This window comes from Gallinula chloropus, assembly GCF_964237585.1.
Source record: "Gallinula chloropus genome assembly, chromosome: 12".
NCBI classification, from domain to species: domain Eukaryota; kingdom Metazoa; phylum Chordata; class Aves; order Gruiformes; family Rallidae; genus Gallinula; species Gallinula chloropus.
The window spans coordinates 20,281,161-20,303,667 of record NC_140097.1 but is presented as its reverse complement, the minus strand read 5'-3'; the positions used below and the strand labels follow the sequence as shown (position 1 = coordinate 20,303,667).

Sequence of the window (22,507 nt, the reverse complement as noted above, 5' to 3'; positions counted from 1 at the left end):
TATTGTTTGTCCTCATCTTCTTGAGTGCTTGATTTTTCTCTGAGTAATTTTCTCATAATATGTTTTCAGTGAATGTTGGAATGAAAAAGGGGAAATAGATATACATTTTATCTTTGGAAACCACTTGCCTAATTCTTTAAACTGTGATTGCATCTTTATTTTGAGCTCGTAGCGATTTGTGACCTTTGGAGAAATGTGTTTGCCCTTCAGAAATCCTTCAGTCTGTTTCCTAACGTTATATCAGTTAAGAGAAGTTATTGTATTATGTTTTACATGTAAAGATTTCTTAAAATAGAAGGAATACACAGAAACAAAAATAAAGAAATTGGGAGAGGTTTCTGAGAGAGGTAACTTGGGTTCGCACGGTCTTTTTATTCATCTTCCTTTACATTTCATGGTGATGGTGTTTCATGTTTAATTTAGAAGCAAATCCCTAAGCTAGCTGATTGTTCATAGATACAGTTTGGCCTTTAGTCATAATTGTAAATTAAATATATAAAATACTGATTGCCAAGCTTGATTTTGAAGTCTTTAGCTGCTATCACTACTATCACTGTATAGTAAGAGCTTCTTTAGGTAGTGAAGATGCTTTATGATTGTACATTTACCCTTAAAAATAGCATAGTGCCTTTGAGGAAAAAAAATTAAATCTCCCAGATGATATGAAAAGTTAGGTCCAAAAGTGAAATTAATTTAGAGCACCCTGATGGCTTATAAAACAAATGCCCGTGCCTTTTTAGAGCCAGTACCCACTGGCACTAATAGCTCAGGATCCAGTATGTTTAGGTGAGTCCAGTACACATTACAGAGAAAATTGTTGCTAAAATACTGGAAAACACAAATCATGTGTAGGATTATATATTTTTTCTGATAATAGCCACTGATATATGCATACCTCTTCATATCAGTGCCTTCCTGTGGCACTGACCACTGGAGATACGGTCTCCAGTTTGTTTTCCTTCAACACTGATGCACGCTGTTGCTAATAGTTCTGAAGGGCACACACAGCAAGTGCTTACAGATACAGGAACCAAGTGCTGTTTCCCGGGTGTCTGTGGCTGAGAGTGGCTTCTGTGGAGGTTGCACAAGCAAGTGCAGACATGCAGGAAGTTTAGGACCCCCTATTCTAGGGGTCCCCAATAGCTTTGCGTCCAAAGGTGTTGAACTGTTTTTTAAAGTCTGCTGTCTTGCTCGAGGTGTTACTATCAGCCCTTAAGATTGCATGCATGTGTGACTTGTGGCACAAGGCTTCCTAGGGCTGATATAACCTTATTAACTCTTCCCACTTTTTTGCTGAGATGTGAATTTTTGAACGTCCTTAAGCCAAAAGGACTTTTTCACAAATTTGGAAAACTCTTGAGCCCCAAGTTCTTAATGTGAAGTTTTTGTCTTGCTTTTCCTTCAGTAAAATGACAGCAGTCTGAATTCAGAATCCTTTGCATAGCAGGAGAAATAGTGGCATCTCTTACGCTCTTTGCCATTCGGGCTCTTTGATCTAGATGAAATTGATGAGCAGATTTCAGTTTATTCTTTCAGGTATGTCCTTAGAGGTGATGAGGAAATCATGAATGCTTGCTCTGTAGTCTGTGCAAGAACAGGCATCCAGAACTGAGGCTGAGATCTCATTCTTTCTGAAGGAAAGGGAAATGGTTGTTTAATACCTCCCCGGACTTCCCCTGGTGACGTAAGCTGGCACAGCTGCTGGAAGAGGCAGTTTGTCCCGGCCTGTGACCTGTTCCCGTCCTTTCAGGCAGCAGGCAGGTGTGTAGGCAGCGAGCGAGTGGTCTGAGGGGCTGTGTGTGCCTGTGCTGTCACTCAGCAGCTGGGTAGGGGGAGTTGGAGGTTCTCTTTTGCTTAATCCAGTAGTTAATACCTTCTGATCAGACTGTAGGATTACTGTTCATACACAAGGCAGGTTTATATATATTATATTGCTCTAAGTCATTCTTTAAGAGTAATGGAAGTGTCTTTAATGAATTAGCTTAAGCTCAGTTATTGTGTATGCGTGCATGTATTGTCAGTGTTTCCTTATACAGCAGTTAAAGTGTTAGCAGAGATCCCAGTGCTGCTGCTCTTCCACACCTCCAAGTACTGGCCACATTTAAATTTAATTTTTTTTGAGTCATGGTTGGCCAGTAAAGGGTTAAAGTAATTTTATTTTGTGATTCCATCTTTATCTTCCTTCTTCATTTTTCCTCATAGCCCCAGAACTCAAGGTAAGAGTTCCTAGTCTTTCTGTTCTATATGCAACCTGGCAGTCTTGGCCACCTTGCAGGATGCATACTGAAGAAGCACTGAGTTCCCTTTCTTAAGGAATAAGGTAGTAATGTTTTTTTGACCTGAATAGCTCAAGTTTAATTTAAAGTGCACAAGGCCAATTACCTTCCACAGTGAGGTAATCTGCAGTTTCTCTGCAGATGAGATTTCTGCCCAGTGAGAATCTAGTGATTTTGAGTTGTTCTACTGGTACTGTCAAATAGACTTGTTTTCTTATTACAGGGACATATTTGGAAACTTGCTCAGATGGGATTTAATGAATTTCTAAAATGTAGCATAGAATAGTGTCTCATAATACTAGAACTTATTTTCTCAGAGAAGTAGAAAAGAATAGCAGCAGAGGTTTCTTTTCAACCTTTCTGTGTGCTTACAAATGGCAAAGAAAGCTGTAAAGAAACAGGTATCTGTCAGGCTTTCATGAAAGGTGTTGGTAGAGCTAATGTAATTAATTTAAACAAAAACATTAATTATGAAATATTTGTTAGATTGGAAGATAAGGAAGAAGAAAATAAGACCTTAACCACTTGGGGAGTTGTAACAACCAAATAACTTTAAAGGTATTGTATATAGATATTACTAGTGTCTTCATTTCATTTAAGTGTATTTGGTGACAGGAATTTTTGAACTTGGAAGTGAATAGACCATCTGCTGGACCCTTATTTAAATGTTGATATATTTTTAATATTTCAAATATATAATTATTCAAAGAGACAGTATAATTTCCTTTTTCAGGGAGGTGCACCTTACTTAAACCTTGTGCACTTTTTCAGAAGACTTCAAGCCCTGTCATCTTTCTCCTGTTCAGTCAACAAGACCTGAACAGTGTGGCAGATCAGTTCTGAACTGGCACAGACTGTGCTCAGAAGACCAGCCCTAAGTTTCTCAGAACTCATGTCAATTCTTCAGTGGGTCTCAGATGTTAAAACAAACGACACCCCCACTCTAAATATTAGGAAACCTTGATATGCATCTTTATACAGGGAGCTCAGCTACTCTGTTTCTTCCATCTAACTCTTCTCCCATCATCGGTCCCTTTTTGTCTCATTCAGGATCCCTCTCTGAGCTTCTCATTAACTCTTCATCTCCCTTCCTGTGCTTCCTTGTCAGTTATTTCTCAGTCAGTCCCCATGGTCCATGTGCTAGTTTGTGTTTTGATAAAACCTTGGTGTATTTTGTCCTATTTCCTGAATTTTATTGGGTACTTCCTATTTTCCTAGATAACTTTTGGTGGTGTTTAATTATTAGTCTAACTGTTATAAAAGGGAGTAAGTAGAGTAAGTGTTGAGTTCATTTTTCCTGCAATTAAAAAATTCTCTGGAAGGTTCATTTAGCTGCCAAAAAGTGACATTCAGAGATTTTTTCATTATTCTTTGAAGAGGCACTAAAGATAGTGAAGTGAGGATATCCTGTTGCATTTCAAAACAGGAAAATACTGCAACCAGGCCAGTGCTAAGAAGATACCAACCAAAGATAAGTTTTCTGTCAATTTTTGTCTGGCCCTTGTGTCACAGAATGTAAACAGAATGGCAGTTTGTGCTGGGGAAGCCAGCAGCATCGCTGACAACTTTGGAACCGGGAAGATTATTTTAATGAGCCAGTCAGGCTTGTTGTTGGATTTTGGTGTCATACTCTGAAGTAGCTGCTGAATTTGTTGTCTCAAATCTGACAATAACTGCAGGCATGTCAGCTCTCAGTGTAATACTGTTGGCTGTCATTGTGTAAATCTACATTAGAGACACATCTAAATGTAGTTAGTCTATTTAAGAGTTATTCCAGCATGGTACTCTAGAAATGACATAATTGTGATTTGGTATTGTGTTGGAAACCAGTGGTATTGCTGCATTAGACAAAGCACAGACTGGTAGCATTGAGGAGTTGTAGAAAGAGGCAAGCAGACATTAGGCATGTTTCTTTGTTTCACACAGGAGAATTTTTTTTAAAATAATGTAAAGTAAACTTTTCCTATTTATCGGGTTTATTTATCCTAGAAAAACTACCCTTTTTGTGACATAATTTTAATGCCTTAGTTCTTCATTTCATTACCATCTCTCAGGGAGGTTTTGTAGGTAGGTCTGGGAAACACATAACTAGGGAGCTCAAAGGCATCACTGAAAAAAAGCCAGGATTTTCTTACATGAACAACCAGCTGAAAGGTTTGTACGTTGTGTGTGACTCTTGGTGCAAAGAGTGACACTATCTCAGTCTGTAGTTCTGTGCTTTGCAGGTTTTTTACTTAACAATAACGTTCTCAAAACCTACTGGATTTCTGCTGGATTTTTCCCACTTCAGTAGAGGAAATCAGAAAGCTGTACTTCATGAACTGTCTTTTGTTAGAGGTCTGGCCAGTTAGAAATCTGTTGGAAGTTGGCCTAGCCAGGGCCTTCTGATGGGTGTCCCTTGGAATACTCCAGACAGTCCTCTTGCCTGTCATTCTTCTACCCCCTGTCCTGTTGTGTTGAATCTCTTTACCTGTTCTAGCTCAGACCAAATGAAAAAAACAACTTTCTTGGAAGGAAGTGGCAGTGTAGAGGGAAGAAATGTGATTTTATTGCTCTTGCCATAGAAGGAACTGCAGTGCCATTTCCTCCATGTTATGAAGGAGAAGGTAACAGAGACAGGAATGAGCTTTGAGAAGCCAGGCAACATCATGTGTGCTGCTTCCTGCATTTAGTCATACAGTAGTGTCTGTGGCCATGCAGTGGGAGTTAGGGAATGATCCAGCTGAACGCTAACCACCCTGAATTCTATTGCTCACTGTACGAGTGCCAGTCATAGTGCATGGAATGGACACAATGGGTTTGGACAGTGAGGGGTTTAGAGACCACTTGCCTTTCTTCAGCAGCATGTATTTCTGGTGGATTAAGCTGGCTGTCCTGCCATGATATTAACACTGGAATGCAGTACATGAGTGATTGCTAAATAAGAGTGTCAATGCTGTTGGTAGTAGCCTAACTGCTGGGGTTATTGTATCGGTTATTGCAAACTCTTCTGTTGTGGAACTGGATTATTGCTGTGCTGCTTATCTCCAACATAGAGTTTTGGCTTTAAAATCAGAACCAGCCAAAGGATCTTCTCATGGCTCACAGGGAGTTTTGCTGCCATGTCGTAAGTTTACGAGCTCAGTATTGTAGAATCCTGTAGACTGGAAGGAAACTTGTCTCTGGTGCAGCTTCCTTCTCAAAGCAGAACCTGTTAGAGCAGGTTGTTGAGGAACTTGTCCAGTTAAGCTTTGCATATTTGTGAAGATTCCACAACCTCTCTGGGCAAAAATCTGTTCCAGATTTTGACCACCCACAAGGGAAAAATGTTCTCCCTTTATCTAATTGGAATTTCCAGTGTCTGTTGCCTTTATTGTTATTCTGGTGTACCTCTGAGATGAATTTGGGTCTGTCTTTTCTAAATATTCCCACTTAGCAGTTGTAAATGGCAACTGAGTACTCCCTATGTCTCACGACTACTGAATAGAAGGGAGGAAATGCCTCTCCTGACTTGAAGGGTAATGTCTTACTGATACAACCTTATATATATAGCCAGTCTTAGCTGGTTCCTGGTCAGCTTCTTCACCAGGATCACTAGGCTGTCTTCCATAAAGCTGCTGCATGTGCTTGTGGCATAAGGTTGTTCTATCCCAGACGAGGAGGGCTTTGTATTTGTTTAAGAACTTTGTGAGGCTCTTGTTAGTCTGTTTTTCCAGCCTGTTGAGGAAGCTGCCCTGAATAGCAGCTTCTAGCATGGTAACCGTTCCCCCAAGCTTGGTGGTATCTCCATGGAGCCTGAGGCTGCACTCTATTCAGAATGCAGATTGTTAATAAAGATGTTGGTACACTGTGGGATGCCACTAGGAACTCCTGAGCCTGGCAGTCCACTGGTCCATATTGCAGCAGCATAGATTATAGCACATGTTCTCCAGCAGACAGGTCCTGGCTAGCCCAGGCCAATTACCTTCTCTGACCTTAAATCTTAAAACGTCACAGTTGACTTTCCCTGTATTCTAGTGCTAGCCTTCTCTTTGGGAATTGCCAATCGTGTCAAACCTCCAAACCATGCACATCCATACACCTGAGCACAAGTTGCAGTGATAAAGTGAACAATAGATGTAGGACTTCTGTGGGCATTAGCCCTCCCTTGACACTAGGATTAAGGAAACAAACAATGCAGAATAAAATACAGCATTTACTAAATGGTTTAAAAACAGATTAATTGAGAACAAAAGCAACTGAAAGGGAATTGTTATTCAGATGTGCTCCATGGAGTAGGACCTGCAGGGGTCTGTTCTTCCCTTATTCACTGTTCTTGTAATAAGAATCAGAAAAAATCGGTGCAGTCTCATGAAATATGCTGATGATGTGGAAGTAGAAAGTTAAATAATGATTAGTGAGGAAATTGTGTGGTTTCTGTCAGATACTTGGCTCATTTAAGCAGCATCTATTCTAATACATCCAAATATAGAAAAGACCTACAGATGGTGTTTGTGTCCTGAGGTGCAATGACACTTAACGTGATGAAACATTATTATGACTAACCAATTGTACATCAGCCTCTTCCTTGATTTTGATAGCTAAGAGGATAAGAAACCTTGCCTTTGTAGGCAGGGGGCCATCTTGGGGGGCAGAGAAGGAGAATAATTGAAAATCTCTTTGTATAGTCTAAATGAGGTGGTTGTTGAGCAATTGCTACTGATTCTGCAGTGTCCTCTTCAGAATAGATGTGAGAAAGCCAAACGATTGGGAGATGATCTGCAATACTTGCTTCATGCAAGGCAATAAGTGATAGGAGAGGGAACCAGGAAGGGGAGAGGAGAACCTTAATGTTACTTCTCTTTCCACAAGGTCAGAAAAGGTGATTGACCTGGGATAGCCAGGGCACATCTCCTGGAGAACACATGCTCTGTCTAGGCATCTTGCTCCTTTAACACAACTTAATGTCTGTGGCATTTTCAACCTGTGGTTGTCTTGCCTGTTATAAAACAAAATCTGTAATGATTAATATTTTGCAACCTCTCAAGAAGTTGTGTACTTTTTGTCCCATACTGTTAAAGACATTCTGAAGCTGCCCATATGCTGTATCTCACCACTTGTTCTTTCTTATTCTGCTTGCCATGGACAAGGAGAAATTATTCCTTTCATTTTTCCTGCAAGTTCTTGATTTAAATTGTTTTCCTAATTCTTGTCATTTCTAGACTAAACAACCCAACAATAAAACTCAATCTTTAGAATGTATCAGGTCTTCCAGATACTCTCATTACTGCTTTAAAGAATTAACTCTTTATCCACACCTTCTCAGTGCATAATTTATAAAGCTGTCTATCTAGAGAAGTAAATATGTGGAAGTGAGACTAACATTTCAGCAGCAGCCTGATGAGTGCAGATTGTACATTTTCTCCAGCAGACTGCAGAAGTTCAGTGAGGAGTTACCTGTTTGTGATGTGTCAGTGGGTACATGGAGAAAGGTTTCAGGTAAAGGATTTCTAATTGAGGTAGTCTGTCAAAAATCTGTCTCAAATCTGTCACTCCTGTCAAAAAAGATATTACAAAGTCCAGTGCATACAAACCAAAGCCATGCAAATTCAGAACAGAGATGAAGCCACTTTTTAATAACTATGCTAATTAACATTAAATTAATCATGGAAAGCAGTTGCTGCTTTATTACTGGTGTCTTTGAAACAAGACTGGATTGTATTTTAAATATGTTGCCACATTATTTTAGGGTAAGTATGTTGCAGCAATCTGGGAGCGAGTTTCTCTGGCATGTGCCCTGCAGGAAGTCAGGCTAGATAATCACAATAATCCTTTATAGTCTCAGTATTGATGAATCTTTAAATCTGTTCAGTCAGGACCAGCTGCGTTGAAAAACAGCCTTACTACAACACAAAGAAATAGTGGATCTACTGCACTGATGTGCTTCACATTCTTTCAGGCAGGAGAATTGTATGCAAAAGTGTAACAGTTTTAGGAGTCTTTCTCTAGTGAGCTCTTTCAGGGATGGTACCTTAATTCTTGTAGCCCTTTAAACATTCTTTGTGGCTTTTGATTACTTATCTACTTGGCAAAGGCACTTTTCAGCTATTTATATGTAAACTGTGGGAAAGATTGACATTCAGTAGTTCTTTTTTGCTTATGTTTCAAGCACTGTAGAGAACAACAGATATTTTGGATGCCTTTGAGTGGGAGATCACCAGAAATTGTTCAGATGCTGTGTAAAGGTGTAAGGGTGAGGTGAGACCCAGTTCTTTTGCTTTTGAGACCATACTGATTCAGCAGTTGGGAGTCAGAGGTGTACTTGCGGATCCTGCATTGCCACGAGTGCTGTGTTTCAGTGGAATAATGCTGACATAATGCTTGGCAGTTATCTGTTAACTGGAGCTTTTAAGTGTTACACTGAAGCTGAGTCTTAGCCTGGGTAATGATAATTTTCTTCTTTCTTTTGGCTGTGGAGCATACATTGTAAGCACGAACTTCTATCTCAGAAGGTGACCCTATTTAAAATAGGTGAAAAAAATCTGAATATTCTATACTAACAGGCATGCTTTCATATTTACTTTTTGATATTAATGACGTGCCCTAAGTGGAAAAACGTGGTTTTGTTCTGATGTTATAGAGATCTTTGCTTAAAATCTGCAGTTTTAACAGCTGCCAGCCACAGGTCCATTACAAATATTTGAACTGTTGTCATGTATGTGGAACAAACATTTTAAATTTAAGAGGCTTGAATTAATTCTTTATCCTGGGAGTTGTACCTGTTTTCTCTTAGCTTTTTATTTGCAGTTCTGCCTCTCATCTTTTGACTATTTAAATTTTTTATTTACCAAAAAACTTCAGTATTTTACAAAACAAATAAAACCAGGTATTTGAAGACAGGCTTTATTTCTAATTTGCATCCTACTTGGTGCATCCCATTTTGGAGGTTTTTTTGTTTGGGGTTTATTTGCTTTTTGGGGTTTTTTTTGCTTAACTACTAAACTGGAATTTATCTTTTCAGTCCTGCTATCCTACATGGTGGCTATCAGCTCAGTGCCAGAGGTTACAGTTAGTCTGCTTCACACCTTCTTTTGTAGGGTGAAGATTATCTTTGGCTTGCATTTGAATTAGTTGTTATTTTACCAGTATTCTTCCCCAGGCCATATGTGGTGCTGCATTCACTGTCAAGGCAGAAGAAATGACTTGCTTATATAAGTCTTACTTTGATGGATCAGGCTCTTCATAACAATATTTCTGGCTGTTCTGAAACCCAAACCATCTTGTCATTGAGTATCTGAGTTGATCATACAATGCATTTCCATTTGCTATTAGCTGTCTGGAAGCATCTTCCCTAAAACACAGAGATACTCTCTGCACCTGAGCATAGCCAGCACCGCCTGCATGGGTCAGAGACGTTGGTATCTGTAGGGTTGCCAAACAAAACTACCTTTGTGCCCTTCCTCTGGCAGCCAAGACAGAGGCTCCAGTCCAATGGTGCAAGTTGTTGGCACAACTGCTATTCTTTGGCTCTTTCTCTTTAGGAAAAATTTTGTTCATCATGTTATAAATATTGAAATCTGAACTGGAACACATAAAGGATAGTTATTTAATCAGTAATGACGTTTCAAGTGTGTAGATACCATGACCTGCCCTTTATTTCTCCTTCTGTCATGCTCTGAAATAGGAGTGTCATACATGGCTTGCATAAACAAGAGCTGTGGCTCCTCCATTCCTTTTCTTTTTTTTGTAATGTATAATATGTCTGAGGCATAAGTGAGTGTTGATGTTTGATGCATTGATGTGAGTTTGTATAGACTGAAGTAGCTCAAAGAACCATAAAGAATTTTTACTCTTGGAAAGGGGAAAATACTCATTCATAAAGAGATTTCTGATTTTCACTTTTTTACAAGTTTATATTCAATACCTGATGTCTGAATAAAAATAGTTGCATTATAATGCATAACAGAAACAGCAAATTTGAAAATCTGAAGCTTTTAAAGTCAGATGATGAATTTCAGCAATCAACTCACTAAAAAAAGTTAATAAAATAAAATATCCTAGAAAGTAAAGTGTAAGTAATTTCACTTCTTCCAGGACTTCATTGTCTTCATGGGTGTGTGGGGGTGTGTGTGGGGAGATGTGTGTGTGGGGGTGTGAAGTTGAATTATTTTCTGAAATTTGGCTTTATAAAGTAATTACTTGGAAAAATTCAGACTTTCAGCATGGTTTAGTTGTGCTAAGCATTTGTGTGAAGCAGTAGAAATTCTCCATTTAAATTGCCAGGTGTATGGGCCATAATCTTCTGTAGTTTCCTCTGCTGGACAGTGGTTTCTGATTTTGGAAGCTTCAGTTAAGGTTCAGTAGTAGAACTTTCTAATATTTTCGGGACCTTCTGTTTTTTCATCTTGCTCTTTTTTCCCTCCTTCTTAAAAAAAACCCCACAACTCTTAATGTTTTTAACATGTGTAGAGCAGCTGAGATTTTTATCAGTAACATCAGTTCCATTGTCTTCCCCTGACATACATGTAAATCTTTGAAACCTTAGCTCATCTTGGTGTTCAAAGTGTCAGGTAAATCTGGTGGATTCAGTCCATCCAGCCTGTAAAATTTTTATTGCCTACACTGCCTTTAACTGCACAAGAATATGTGCTACAGGTAACATCATAGAATCACAGACTGGTCTGGGTTGGAAGGGACCTCAAAGATCACAGAGTTCCAACTTCTTGCCACAGGCAGGGGCACCAACCTCCAGGCCTGGATCCAACTTGGCCTTGAACATCCCCAGGGATGGGGCACCCACCCCCTCTCTTGGCAGCCTGTTCCAGCCCCTCACCACTCTCTCTGTAAAAAAAACTTCCCCCTAAGATCTAATTTAAACCTTCCCTCCTTTAGCTTTAATCCATCCCCCTTGTCCTGCCATTATCTGCCCTTTAACAAGCTGATTCCCCTCCTGTTCCTCCGCTCCCTTCAGGGACTGGAAGGCTGCAATGAGGTCCCCCCACAACCTTCTCTTCTCCAGGCTGAACCAGTCCAGCTCCCTCAGCCTCTCTTGGTAGGGGAGCTGCTCCAGCCCTAATGTGAATGTAATGTGAAAATGTGAATGTAAACTTCTACTCCCTCTTAATCTCTATCTAAACCACAGGATGCTCTTACTCTAAAGTCAAGATTTTAAGAACTAGTGGATTTTGTAATTACTTATTGCAATGTAAGGAACCTATGCTGAATCCTTGTGTATGTAGGTATGTGGGAAATACAGTGAATGCCATTAATGAAATTACTACTGTTCCTTGCAGAATAAATATTATACAATAAACCCAGAATTTTCATGTAGCTTACTGACTGAAACAGATCTTTGTGACCAAAATCACAAGCAAAATGACAGATGCTGTCACAGGTTAAGGCATGAGAAACCAATATGCCTCTCTACTTAGAATCAGTCCTTTGAAGATGAAATTGTCTCTCTTGGAGGAATAGAATTTACTGGAACCTGTCTGAGAAGTGTAACTGAAACTTCTTTACAGTTGAACAATATTGAAATGTCTTTACCCTTTCAGATTTAAGTGAGAAGTGTGTTGTTGTGAAACTGTTGGAATAACATGCAGCCATTTTCTGTAGGGATTCACAGAACTGCTGCAGGACACATGGTGGCATCTTGCCCAGCATCATTAATTACAAAAATGCCATAATCAAACTGCTCTGCAAATAATGCTCTATCTTTTATTGGAATAATAGTGTTTTGCTTGTGTGTTGTTTTGGGGTTGGTTTTTTTTCCTGCAACATTCTATGTGCTCCTAAGACAGTTCCAAAACCCAGCTTTTGGCAGAACCTTCTCTAACACAATGAACTCGTATTGCATGACCTGCCTGAACAAGGGCTTGGTAGAGACAGTTACTATTACATGTACTCCCCAGTTCTACAGACTGGGTTGTGATTTCTTTTGGGTTTTTTTTTTCTTCCCCTCTTACTCCTGTGTTTGCCAGGCTCAAAGTGGTAGTACTACTTCTAGACCACTCCATGTGTGTGAATGAGCATATTAATTTTGTGTGTGTGTGACACCGTATGGGAGAAGCTGGGAAAAGGATGAAAGTATCAGGTTATACACTTGAACTCTGCTGGATGTGAAGTTTCCTGTTAAGTATGTAAACAGCACTGAAAAAGCAGGTGTTTCACCTAAATGCAATGGAAATGCTTTGCAGAGAAATTTTGCACCTTTAGAATTCAGTACACCAGCTTAAGGCACAGCTACAGGGAAAATATTTATCTGACAGCACTTGTAACATACTCTAATCAGTTTGAATTTCTTGACAGATATTTATCATGTAAGCTGCGACTTAGCTTGACTATTTTTAATTAGTGTGAATGTTAATTATTTATTAATACACCTTCTAACAAATGTATCATGTTTATTCAAAGTGGGAACAAAAGCATTTAACTCTGCCTTAAAACTGATATGAAAGGTAATGTAATTTCTCTGTCATGCAGAAAATTACCTTAAAATACTGATTTCTGGGGCGGGATTACTGTGTTGGCAAAAGAATATAGCCATTTAGTCATGGGTAGGAAGCTTTCTTCTGAGTGTTAGAAATTCTTTTGCATTTAAATCATGGTAAAAAGCCTACTAAAAGTCTGAAATACAGAGGCATCCACACTTACTCAATGCTGCTTCAGTTTCTTTCAGAGCAAAATGTTTTCATTTATTACCTCTCTGACAGGTAAATACTGCCAGTTAGTATTGAGTGTGGTGTCTTCCTCAGGCTCTCTGGATTTGTGTATCTCTCAGATGGAGGCTGTACAGCTTTCCCTTCCCTAATACCTCAGAGGATAAGTAGAACCACCACCTTGGAGTGCCAGCAGCAGCCAGGTGGAGATGGCATCACAAGGTTGAAAGTCCTCCTCTTGCAGATTTACCAACCCAATATTCCAGGTTTCGAGGGAGCAGAACTTCACAGGGCTGCATGGGGGAGAAATACACTTGCTGTGAATCAAGATAATCAATTCTCCCCTCTGGAAGACCACATAATTCAGCAAATGTATTTTGGGATGTAAAGTACCATTCTGACTGATTTTTATGTAAATAGGGGACACGAGTCTGCCAGGAAAATGGAAGGTGACGATGAACATTTTATACCAATTTTGGTTCTGCTTATTAGAGCTTATAGCTAGAGCCTCATATTTATGAGCAAGGAAGGGCATGTTAGGGATGTCAAGGTCAAAGGCATCCTTGTCTGCACTGACCTTGAGGTGGTAGAGCTCAGGATCCTCAGAGGGAGGGATCAGGGCAGAAAGCAAGATCAGAACCCTGGACTTGAGAGCAGACTGACCTCTTCAGAGATCTGTTTGAAACAGTCCTATGGGACAGTCCCATGGGATAAGGCCCTTGAGGGAAGAGGGATCTGAGAAACGTAGCTGTTTCAAGAATCACCTTGTCCAAACTCAAGCAATGATAGTTCATTCCAATGAGCAGAAAGTCAAGCAAAGATGCCTAGAGTCTTGCTTGGAAGAACAAGTTGCTCCTAGAAAACCTTCAAGATTAAAAGGAAGTATAGGGGATGTGGAAGCAGGGACAAGGTATCCAGAAGGAATATACAGACATAAGCCAAGTATGCAGAGACCAGGGTTAGAGGAGTCCAAAACCCCCCTAGAGCTACATGGCAAGGGATATCAAAGGCAACAAGGGTGGCTTCTCTAATTGCATGAACACGGGGCAGGGCAGGGAAATGTAGGCCAGCTTCTGAGTGAGGCAGCAGCCCTGGAAACCAGGATAAGCAAAGGGTGAGGTGCTGAATGCTTTCTTCACCTCAGTCTATGCCAACCTACAGAAATCCCAGCTTCCAGAGGGCAGGGGAAAGTCTCAAGCAAAGGAGGACTTAACTGCTCTTGGTGGAAGAACATCATGCTTGGGAATCTTTAAGCAAGATGTATGTGAGTCCATGGGCCCTGATGGGATATCCCTGGAAGTGCTGGCACATGGCACTGTGAGGCCATTGTCAGTCATCTTTGAAGATATGGCGATTGGGACAGGTGTCTGAGGATGAGGGGAAACCAAATATCACACTTGTCTTCACAAAGGGCAAGGAGAACCCAGCAAGCTACAGACTGCTCTGCCTCCCCTTTGTCCCTGGGAAGCTGATGGAAGAACTAATCCTGGAAAGCATTTCCAGGCACTTGAAGGTGATTGAAAGTAGTCAGCGTGGATTCACAAAGGGGAAGTCACACCAACCAGATCACCTGCATGGTGTTCATGCCTATCACAAGCTGCAGGTACTCATTTGGTTTGCAACAGACAGGACATCACCAGGTTTTCAGACTTGTTGGTAGATAGATTTAAGTGCACCATTTTGGGTTTGGAGCAGATGAAATAGTTGTTTCTGTTTATCAAAAAAGGATTTAAATGTAGTGGTGTTTCTGGTAAAGCATGTTAAATGCTCTTATGTAGAGGAGGTTAGCACAGCTTCTAGATACAGCAGCAAAATAGTAGGAATGAAGAGTGGTGAGAAGAACACGTGTATACAGAGATAGTATGAGGTTATCTATAGAAAATCAGCTTCTGTATAATTTAAGATTTTGTACCACAGGTTTCAGGTATCACAGGGTTTTTTATGACTTGAGAAAAGACAAAATTCTTGTCTTTCTACTTGGATTGTTGCCAAGAGTGGCAAGGAACCTTCTAGTGAACTTATTGATGTCAATTCAACATATCTTTTAGCTCTCAGCTCAAAGATTTCACTATTTGGAAGAAGCATGTGGACATAGCATATCCAGAAAAAAGTTACTGTACTACTTAAGTATGGTCTACAGTGATCCAGATATGGAATTTAATAAAAAGGAAAAGCATGTAGCAACATCTCTGCTTATCTGGTAAAGGCTTGATTTTGCTCTGCTTTTGCTTTCATTATTGATGTTCCATCATTCTTTTTAGCACTTAAGTTTTCCCTTTGTCATGTGTCAGTATTTTAAACTATTTTAGACACTTTCATTGGCAAAAGTCTGAAGAATTTACTAGTAACAATGTGAGACCGCCTTTTTCTGTCACTCTAATTTACCCTGCTTTAATACACGCTGTAAATTGAAATGCCCTCTGCAAATAGAGTAGAGAATCCATTTAAAATAGATTCATATTAGAGTAAATAATTTATGTTTACTAAAGCTCTGAATATTCATAGGAGAGAATAAATGCTGTTCATGTTAATGCATTCTTCCTACTAAATAGAGAACTTAAGGATAGAAGAATGGCAATAAACCAAAACTGAGGTGCCCTTCTTTCTCCATGTTACTTGTTTGAAAGGCAAATGTTGTTTGACTATTTAGTGGTGTGATGTTGGAATGTGAGCTCATCCCCCAGCTCTTGTGAAACCTCCTGTAGTTAATTTTATTCTTTTTTTTGATGTTACTTTTCCTGTGTTTATTTTCTATATTTCTTAACTGTTCCTAGACTCCATTTTAGTTCTGTGATAAAACAAGACTAAGTGCCTAGGCACACATGTAGAACCACAAGGTTGGAAAAGACCTTTAAGGTCGAGTCCAACCGTTCCCGTCCTGTGCTAAACCAGATCCCTGAGCACCTCATCTACGTGTCTGTTAAACACACCCAGGGATGGTGACCCAGCCCCCTCCCCGGGCAGCCTGTGCCAGGCCCAGACAACTCTTTCAGGGAAGAACTTTTTCCTAACATGTGCTCTGACCCTGCCCTGGCACAGCTTGAGCCCATTGCCCCTTATGCCATCTCCTGTCCTCTGACTGAAGAGACCATCGCCCACCTCTCTGCACCCTCCTGGCAGGTAATTGTAGGCAGTGATAAGGTCAATACCTTATCAAAACAAGAATATGTGCAAATATTAATTATGTTCTCAAATTCCTTTGCTTTTTTGAAGGTGCCATTCTGGATAGCCGCATTCCCACCCAAATTACATCCTTGTATTGACCTGTCAAGTCTGACCTTTATTCATCAGGCACTGGATGAACAGTGTCTTAAATTGACAAGATAGCATTTAAGGCTTGCGTGGAAATAATATTAAAGATTTGGGGTAGATTACACTATACATATTGCACAAATCTATAAGCTCCAACAGAGCTTTACTACAGATATATATATGAAAATATATACTAACTTGTTTAATTAAAAATCTAGACAAAACTAGAAAGAGTTTTGTGCTGTTTCCAGCTTTGCTATTTCCTTTCATGCCTGACGATGCTTGCAGGCTTTAATAACTAATTTAGGTACTGAAATCTGTAACAAGGAACCTGGGAAAAGATACTCACTTGCTTTTATAAAGAAAATAATTTTTTGTGCCCCTCTCCCCCATTGTAGCCCAAGGCAATTCTGTCTTAAGAAACTGCTCTTGAGAGAGGCAAAACCTTTACTTCTTTACAGTAGTGTTAAATGAAGTCACAGTAACAAAATGACTATAAATAGGTCACCTCTTATATATTTTCATATTCTGTGTTATGTGGTATTTGTTTAGAGAAGAATGGGAAAGGCAGCCTTAGTATTTCAAAGCCATTAGGGGCATGAAACAGGGAGTTTATAGAACCATAGAACATGTTAGGTGGGAAGGGACCTTTAGAGATCATCTAGTCCAACCCCCTGCAAGTAGCAGGGACATCTTCACTAGATCAGGTTGCTCACAGCCCCATCAAGCCTGACCTTGACTAGCTCCAGGGCTGGGGCCTTCGCTGCCTATCTGTGCAAGCTGTGCCAGGGATCTACAGTGATCTGTCACCCTCAGAGTGAAGAATTTTTTCCTAATATTTTGGTTTTAGTATTTAGTTTGTGTTACTGCCCTGAGCATGAAGCAGCTTCATGCTCAAGTGAGGGCAGGTGTGTTTGTTTGCTCAAGGTTTGAAACCCTGACCAGCTGTGTCAGGCACTGGCTCTGTGGGGAGAGGCCAGTTCCACCAGACACCTGTGGCAGGGCAGAGCTGGGGCTGCTGCAGGGAGAGCAGAGAGGCTGCACGGGCAGTGAGGGTGAAGGAAGAAGAGAGAAACAGCCCCATGAACACCCGGAGCAGTGGTGGGAGGAGGTGAGAGAGCAGTCAGTCCATGAGGAGAACCGCACAGAGGGTTTATCCTGAAGGGCAGGGCCCACGCTGGAGCAGGCAAGGGGGAGAAGTTGAGAAAGGAGAAGTAGAGAGGAGCTGCTATGGACTGACACCCACACCACCCCATTTCCCTGTGGCAGGGGGGTGGAAGGGTTACAGAGAGAGTGGTGAGGGGCTGGAACAGGCTGCCCGGAGAGGGGGTGGGTGCCCTGTCCCTGGGGGTGTTCAAGGCCAGGTTGGATGAGGCCCTGGGCAACCTTGTGTAGCTCCAGGCCTGGAGGTTGGTGTCCCTGCCTGTGCCAGGGGGGTTGGAGCTCTGTGATCCTTGGGGTCCCTTCCAACCCAGACCAGTCTGTGATTCTATGAAGGGTGGGAATGGAGGAATGAGACTGGGCCTGGGAAGAGGATGGGAGGGGGTTTGTGAGGTTTCTAACCTCCCAATTATATTTTAATTGGCAATAAATTACGTCTCCCCAGTCAGGTCTATTCTGCTGGGATGGCAACTGATAAGTGATCTCATCTTTATCATAGCCCAGAAATATTTTCATGTCGTTTCATCTACTCTGGCTGATTGAGGGGAGGAGGGAGAGAGCAGCCTGGTATCTGGCAAAGGTCGACCCACAGAACCAAAACATCTGGCTTTTGATCTATTTAGTGTTGATATGGAGCCATTAAAAGAAAAAACAAAAGACCAGAGCATTAACAGCATAATTCCACTTTCTCATGTACATGTGAGGGTGAAATGTTTTCAAGTGAAATTTGTTGGTAAGTAACAGATCAGAGAAAGACAACAGATGTATTTGTATCTGGGTTTCAGTGAAATAAAACAGCAAGGTGTGCTAGAGGACAGACACATCCTTTCATATGCCTACTGTTGTCTTTAGCTTATGTATGGGTTTTTTGGGGCCACATGTAGTGAAAAAGCCTAAACACAAATCTAGGGTTTTTTACTAGTAATTTTACTTACAGCTGTGCATAATTATCTTCCTAGGATATATTCCTTCAGCCCTATCTTCCAGTTGGATCTGGTGTCTGTATAACATTTTTTCAGGTGGGACCTGAGCGAATGTCAATGTGTAGTTGAAAGATTGTGCATCTTTTCATCTCAAAATTGTTTGATAAGAACAGCAGAGGATCCCATATGTGCTTAACCTGCTTCAGCAAAACTGATGTGTAATCAGGTTCAGACAAGTTGACAAATTCCTGTTCAAACAGAGTACATTGAAATTTGTTTTCCCAAGTCATACAAATCCGAGTGGTTTTGTAGGAAAACAAGCTCAAGTAGATGGAAATTCACTTTTCATGTCATCTTACCTATTTTTGGTAAGGCAAGTGAAAAACACTCATTTTAATTATATGTTGCAATAGAAAACAGTTATGTTTTTTCTTTATGGGTGTTCTGCCATCAGATCTAGTCTTGATAAATGCACATATCTTCATCTGGAGGATTTTATAAAACACTTGTTTACAAGCAGAAATGCCATCAAGGCCAGGCTAGCTTGCAACATCTTATCTTCATTCCATCTAGTTAGTGTTTCTCCCAAGTGAGCTTGGGATGAAAGTAGGAATGAAACTTAGGGTTTTTTTTTAAAAAACCCTAGCATTTAGCTGCAGTAGGAGATTTTCTCCCCTTCTGCTACCCCCTTCAGATCCTCATTTGTTGCAGGAGCCAACTTGACACACATATTCCTCATCTAGCAGCTTTGAGAATAGTTTTGACACCCTTCCTTCTTGTGCAGATGCTTATAGGGGGCATTGGTTGTTAACCTCAGAGCTGCCAGCGTGTGGACCTGCCATACAGTTACTACTTGCAGGGGAAAAAACTGTTTGCACTTCTCTCTGGTTTTTAGGGGGTTGACTTTGTTTTGTTTGGGTTATTGTTTGGGATGTTATTTTATTTTCATATTTGAAGAATCCTACCTCTTTTGGAAAGGATTGTGGTGTGAGTTGTTTGGGGTTGTTTCTGCTGTTGGAGGTGAGGTGGGGTGTATTTACTGACTACAGTGATTTTCCTCCTTCAAAGTAGTTTTGCAGGTGGATTTTTATTAATTGCTTTAGCCCCTTTTGGAGTGCAGATAATGAATATTTATACTCCCTTACCTAACACCTGGTTAAATGTTAGTAATTGGAATATCAAAAGGATTAAAAGTGATTTTCTGTTGTGGTGGCTGTTCAGAGCCATTGTTAGCTGCTGACAGAAAAACTTTCCTGCCTCTCTGTAACTTTAAACCTAAGACTTCGATTTTATTATATGATTGGAATAAGTGATCTCTGCTGCACATAATGAATCTTCCTATTTATAGCATTAAGTTCCATTGGAAAATGGACCTGTTAGCAGAGTGACCCTAAACTTCAGAACTAAAAAAATCACTTTAAATATCATCAGTTAACAGTACTTTTTGATACAAATATTTTAAAGCTTGTACAAACTGGATTAATGTTCCTCTAGGGTAATTAAATGAAAAGTTGGTAACTTATTAATCTCTCTCTTTCTCTTTCTTCTTTCTCACACACTTTCTCTTTCCAAACTTATTAATCTCTCTCTCCTTCCCTCTTTCCTCCCTTTCTCCCCCCACCTTCTCTTTCCTTGTTCCTTTGTCTCTTTCTTTCTCACTCTCTTCCCCTCTCCTCCCTAAAATATGCCTTTACAGAAACATAAGGTAGATCTTTTCTACAAACTGCGCCATGTGATGAATGAGCTCATTGACCTACGTAGACAGCTGCTGTCAGGTCACTTGACACAGGATCAGGTGCGAGAGGTCAAGAGACACCTCACAGTGAGGCTGGACTGGGGCAATGAGTAAGTACAGGTACCAGCTGGGTACTGTTTGTTCTAATTACTTTTAAATAGCTTTTATTGCAAAAAAACCCCACCAAAACCAAACAAAAAAACACCAGCATCTTTTTTTTCTTCCAGTAGTATTTGTCGACCAATAGAGCATTTAATTATCTGGAAACAAACTATGATTTTTTTTTACAGTGAGTTTATTGCATAGTTCTTCTATTTCTGTAAAATGAGCTGTTTACTTTTTAGTAGGTCTTTTTCTAAGGCTATCTGCACTTATAAAAGGCTTGGGTCAATTTGCTTACTTTGTATCAGTACAGTGAATACTAGGCCTGGGAGTATGTGCTCATAGATAAAAAAGCCCATCTGTCAATTGAAGAAGTATCCTAATGGTTGGTGCAGTAACTAGAGAATCTCATTGTCAACAATGACTTTGGAGCTGAGGCTGTGATATTTAGACTTTTTCTATAATAATACACCCTCTATGCATTTGGCTGCTGATGACATTTCTCAGAACTTTAGGCTCTCTTTCAACAGTGAATTTTTGAGACTTTTTTGGTTGGGTTTTTTTAGAGCCAGTGATGACTGTGATTCAGATAAAGGTTGCAATGGTAATAAATTGCCAATAGACGAAATCTAGCCCATCACCAGCGTTGTTTTTGTTCTGAAATATAGTGTATCAGACAGGTAAGTTTTACATGACGTAGATACAGCCTTTTGAAAAGAAATACCCAGACATGTGGTGACTGCCTTTTGACTAGAAGTGGAATTAGTGCTAATTAACATATGGGGGAAGGATTCTGTAAGTTGACCAATAAGGAAGAAAGCCCAGTGTTTTTTGCTAACACACCTTTGTTTTGATTCTGTCCCTTAGTCACCCACTTCAGGACTCCCTATGAGAGGCATACAGGAATACATTCATGAAGATTTACCTAGCCCCCATACTCCATTTCATTTTTCTCCAGTTAGAAAGCAAGCTCTGAAGGACATAGGCTAATAGATTGCATCAAGCCAGTGTTCTGCAGTGCAGAGTTACGGGTGTTTTCACTGCCATTCCCAGCAGGGTAAATGGGAACCAAGAGACCATTTTTGAACATTATGCCCAGACGTTTTTGCTTGGAGTGTGTGGATAAAATTAGCAATAGGAAGCTGCAGAAATGATGTAGGGAAAGAAAAAAAAAAAGATAAGCAGAGTAGACAGCAATGCAGCAGTGAAGAGAATAGGTTGTTCAGTGAGGTGGCTACTCACTTGTTAAATAAAATGTAAAATCATTAAATACATTCATTATGTATTACATAAAAATACATAAAATGTACATTAAACTTGTAAAGGTCAATCTCATGCATGACAAATATGCAGACATCAGTTAAATCGTTAAATATAAATATGTTAATGACTTAATTCATCTTCTCAAGATGTTTGTTTGGGGGAAAAAAAAGTGTTCTGTTTTTCTTACTACATACAGATAGGTACTGACCTCCCTAGAGAAAAAGGTACATGATATCAGAATTACATACTTGAACAGAAGAAGGTATCAATGAAGGAACTGCATAAAAAGGCACATAAATATATTTATAGTAAATATATTTAATTAATCTGTACATTATGCCGTATTTAATTACAACTGTCTGGGAGTCCGGGAGTTTTGAAGGTCCTTCTGCAACATGGCTCCTTTCCTTGGAATTTCTAGAGACAGTTCTGTGTGTGTATCTTGTCTCTCTGAGTTTTATCATGAAACTCATGACCGTGTTTTAATCTGTTAAAAAGCCCTAATATTTTCCTATACATATTCACGTAGTACTGCTCTTTCTCAAATAACATGACAATATTCATTGCTGCTTCAGCAATACTTAAGACTTGCAAATAAAATAAATGAGAAATTTAATTCTTAACATGCATCAGTATTAACTGAGATCCTTAAATACATGCAATTTAAGCAGGTCTGTATTATTCAGGATAGCACAATCTAATAGGAGACATTCTATGACCAAGCAGCTTTCAGGGAACAAGTAATCTTGCACATAACACATGTTTCTTTAGTGTAAAGCTACTTGTACCCTGAGCTTGATCATTAGTGCATTGTATTTATTATTTGGGAAGGATTTTTTCCATTTTTTTGAACTGGTATTGTCTCTTAAGCACACTGGTGCAGTGGTCTGGTAGTCATCCCTTGTGATCTTGTAGGAGTTGGTGGAAACCAACTTGCAGATTTTTTTGTGGAAGTCATGATTTAGACTGTTTTCAGGACCGCTGTAGTGAATTTCTTTTGCTGATTTTTGTATACTTGTTCTAAATATTAAGCTTTGCTTTGCTGTTTGGTCTGTTAAAAACGTAGGAATATAATTTATTTTGCACCAATTGCTGCTAACCTTTTGTATTGATGCCAGTCATTCTCATAATGCAGTACTCATTTCCACTTATTGTAGCAATTTAATTTTCTGTTTCTTA

The 22,507-nt window shown here is 39.9% G+C and overlaps 1 protein-coding gene across 1 annotated transcript in view; it reads left to right on the top strand.

Annotated features, from left to right (window-relative positions):
• Nucleotides 1-22,507, top strand: part of DOCK3 (dedicator of cytokinesis 3) — a gene marked incomplete at its 5' end in the record, with an annotated part of 199,231 nt that overhangs the window by 45,818 nt on the left and 130,906 nt on the right. The window contains one exon of the mRNA XM_084269630.1: nucleotides 19,925-20,073. Coding sequence (XP_084125756.1) covers nucleotides 19,925-20,073 — 149 coding nt within the window. The remainder of the gene's footprint in view (nucleotides 1-19,924; nucleotides 20,074-22,507) is intronic.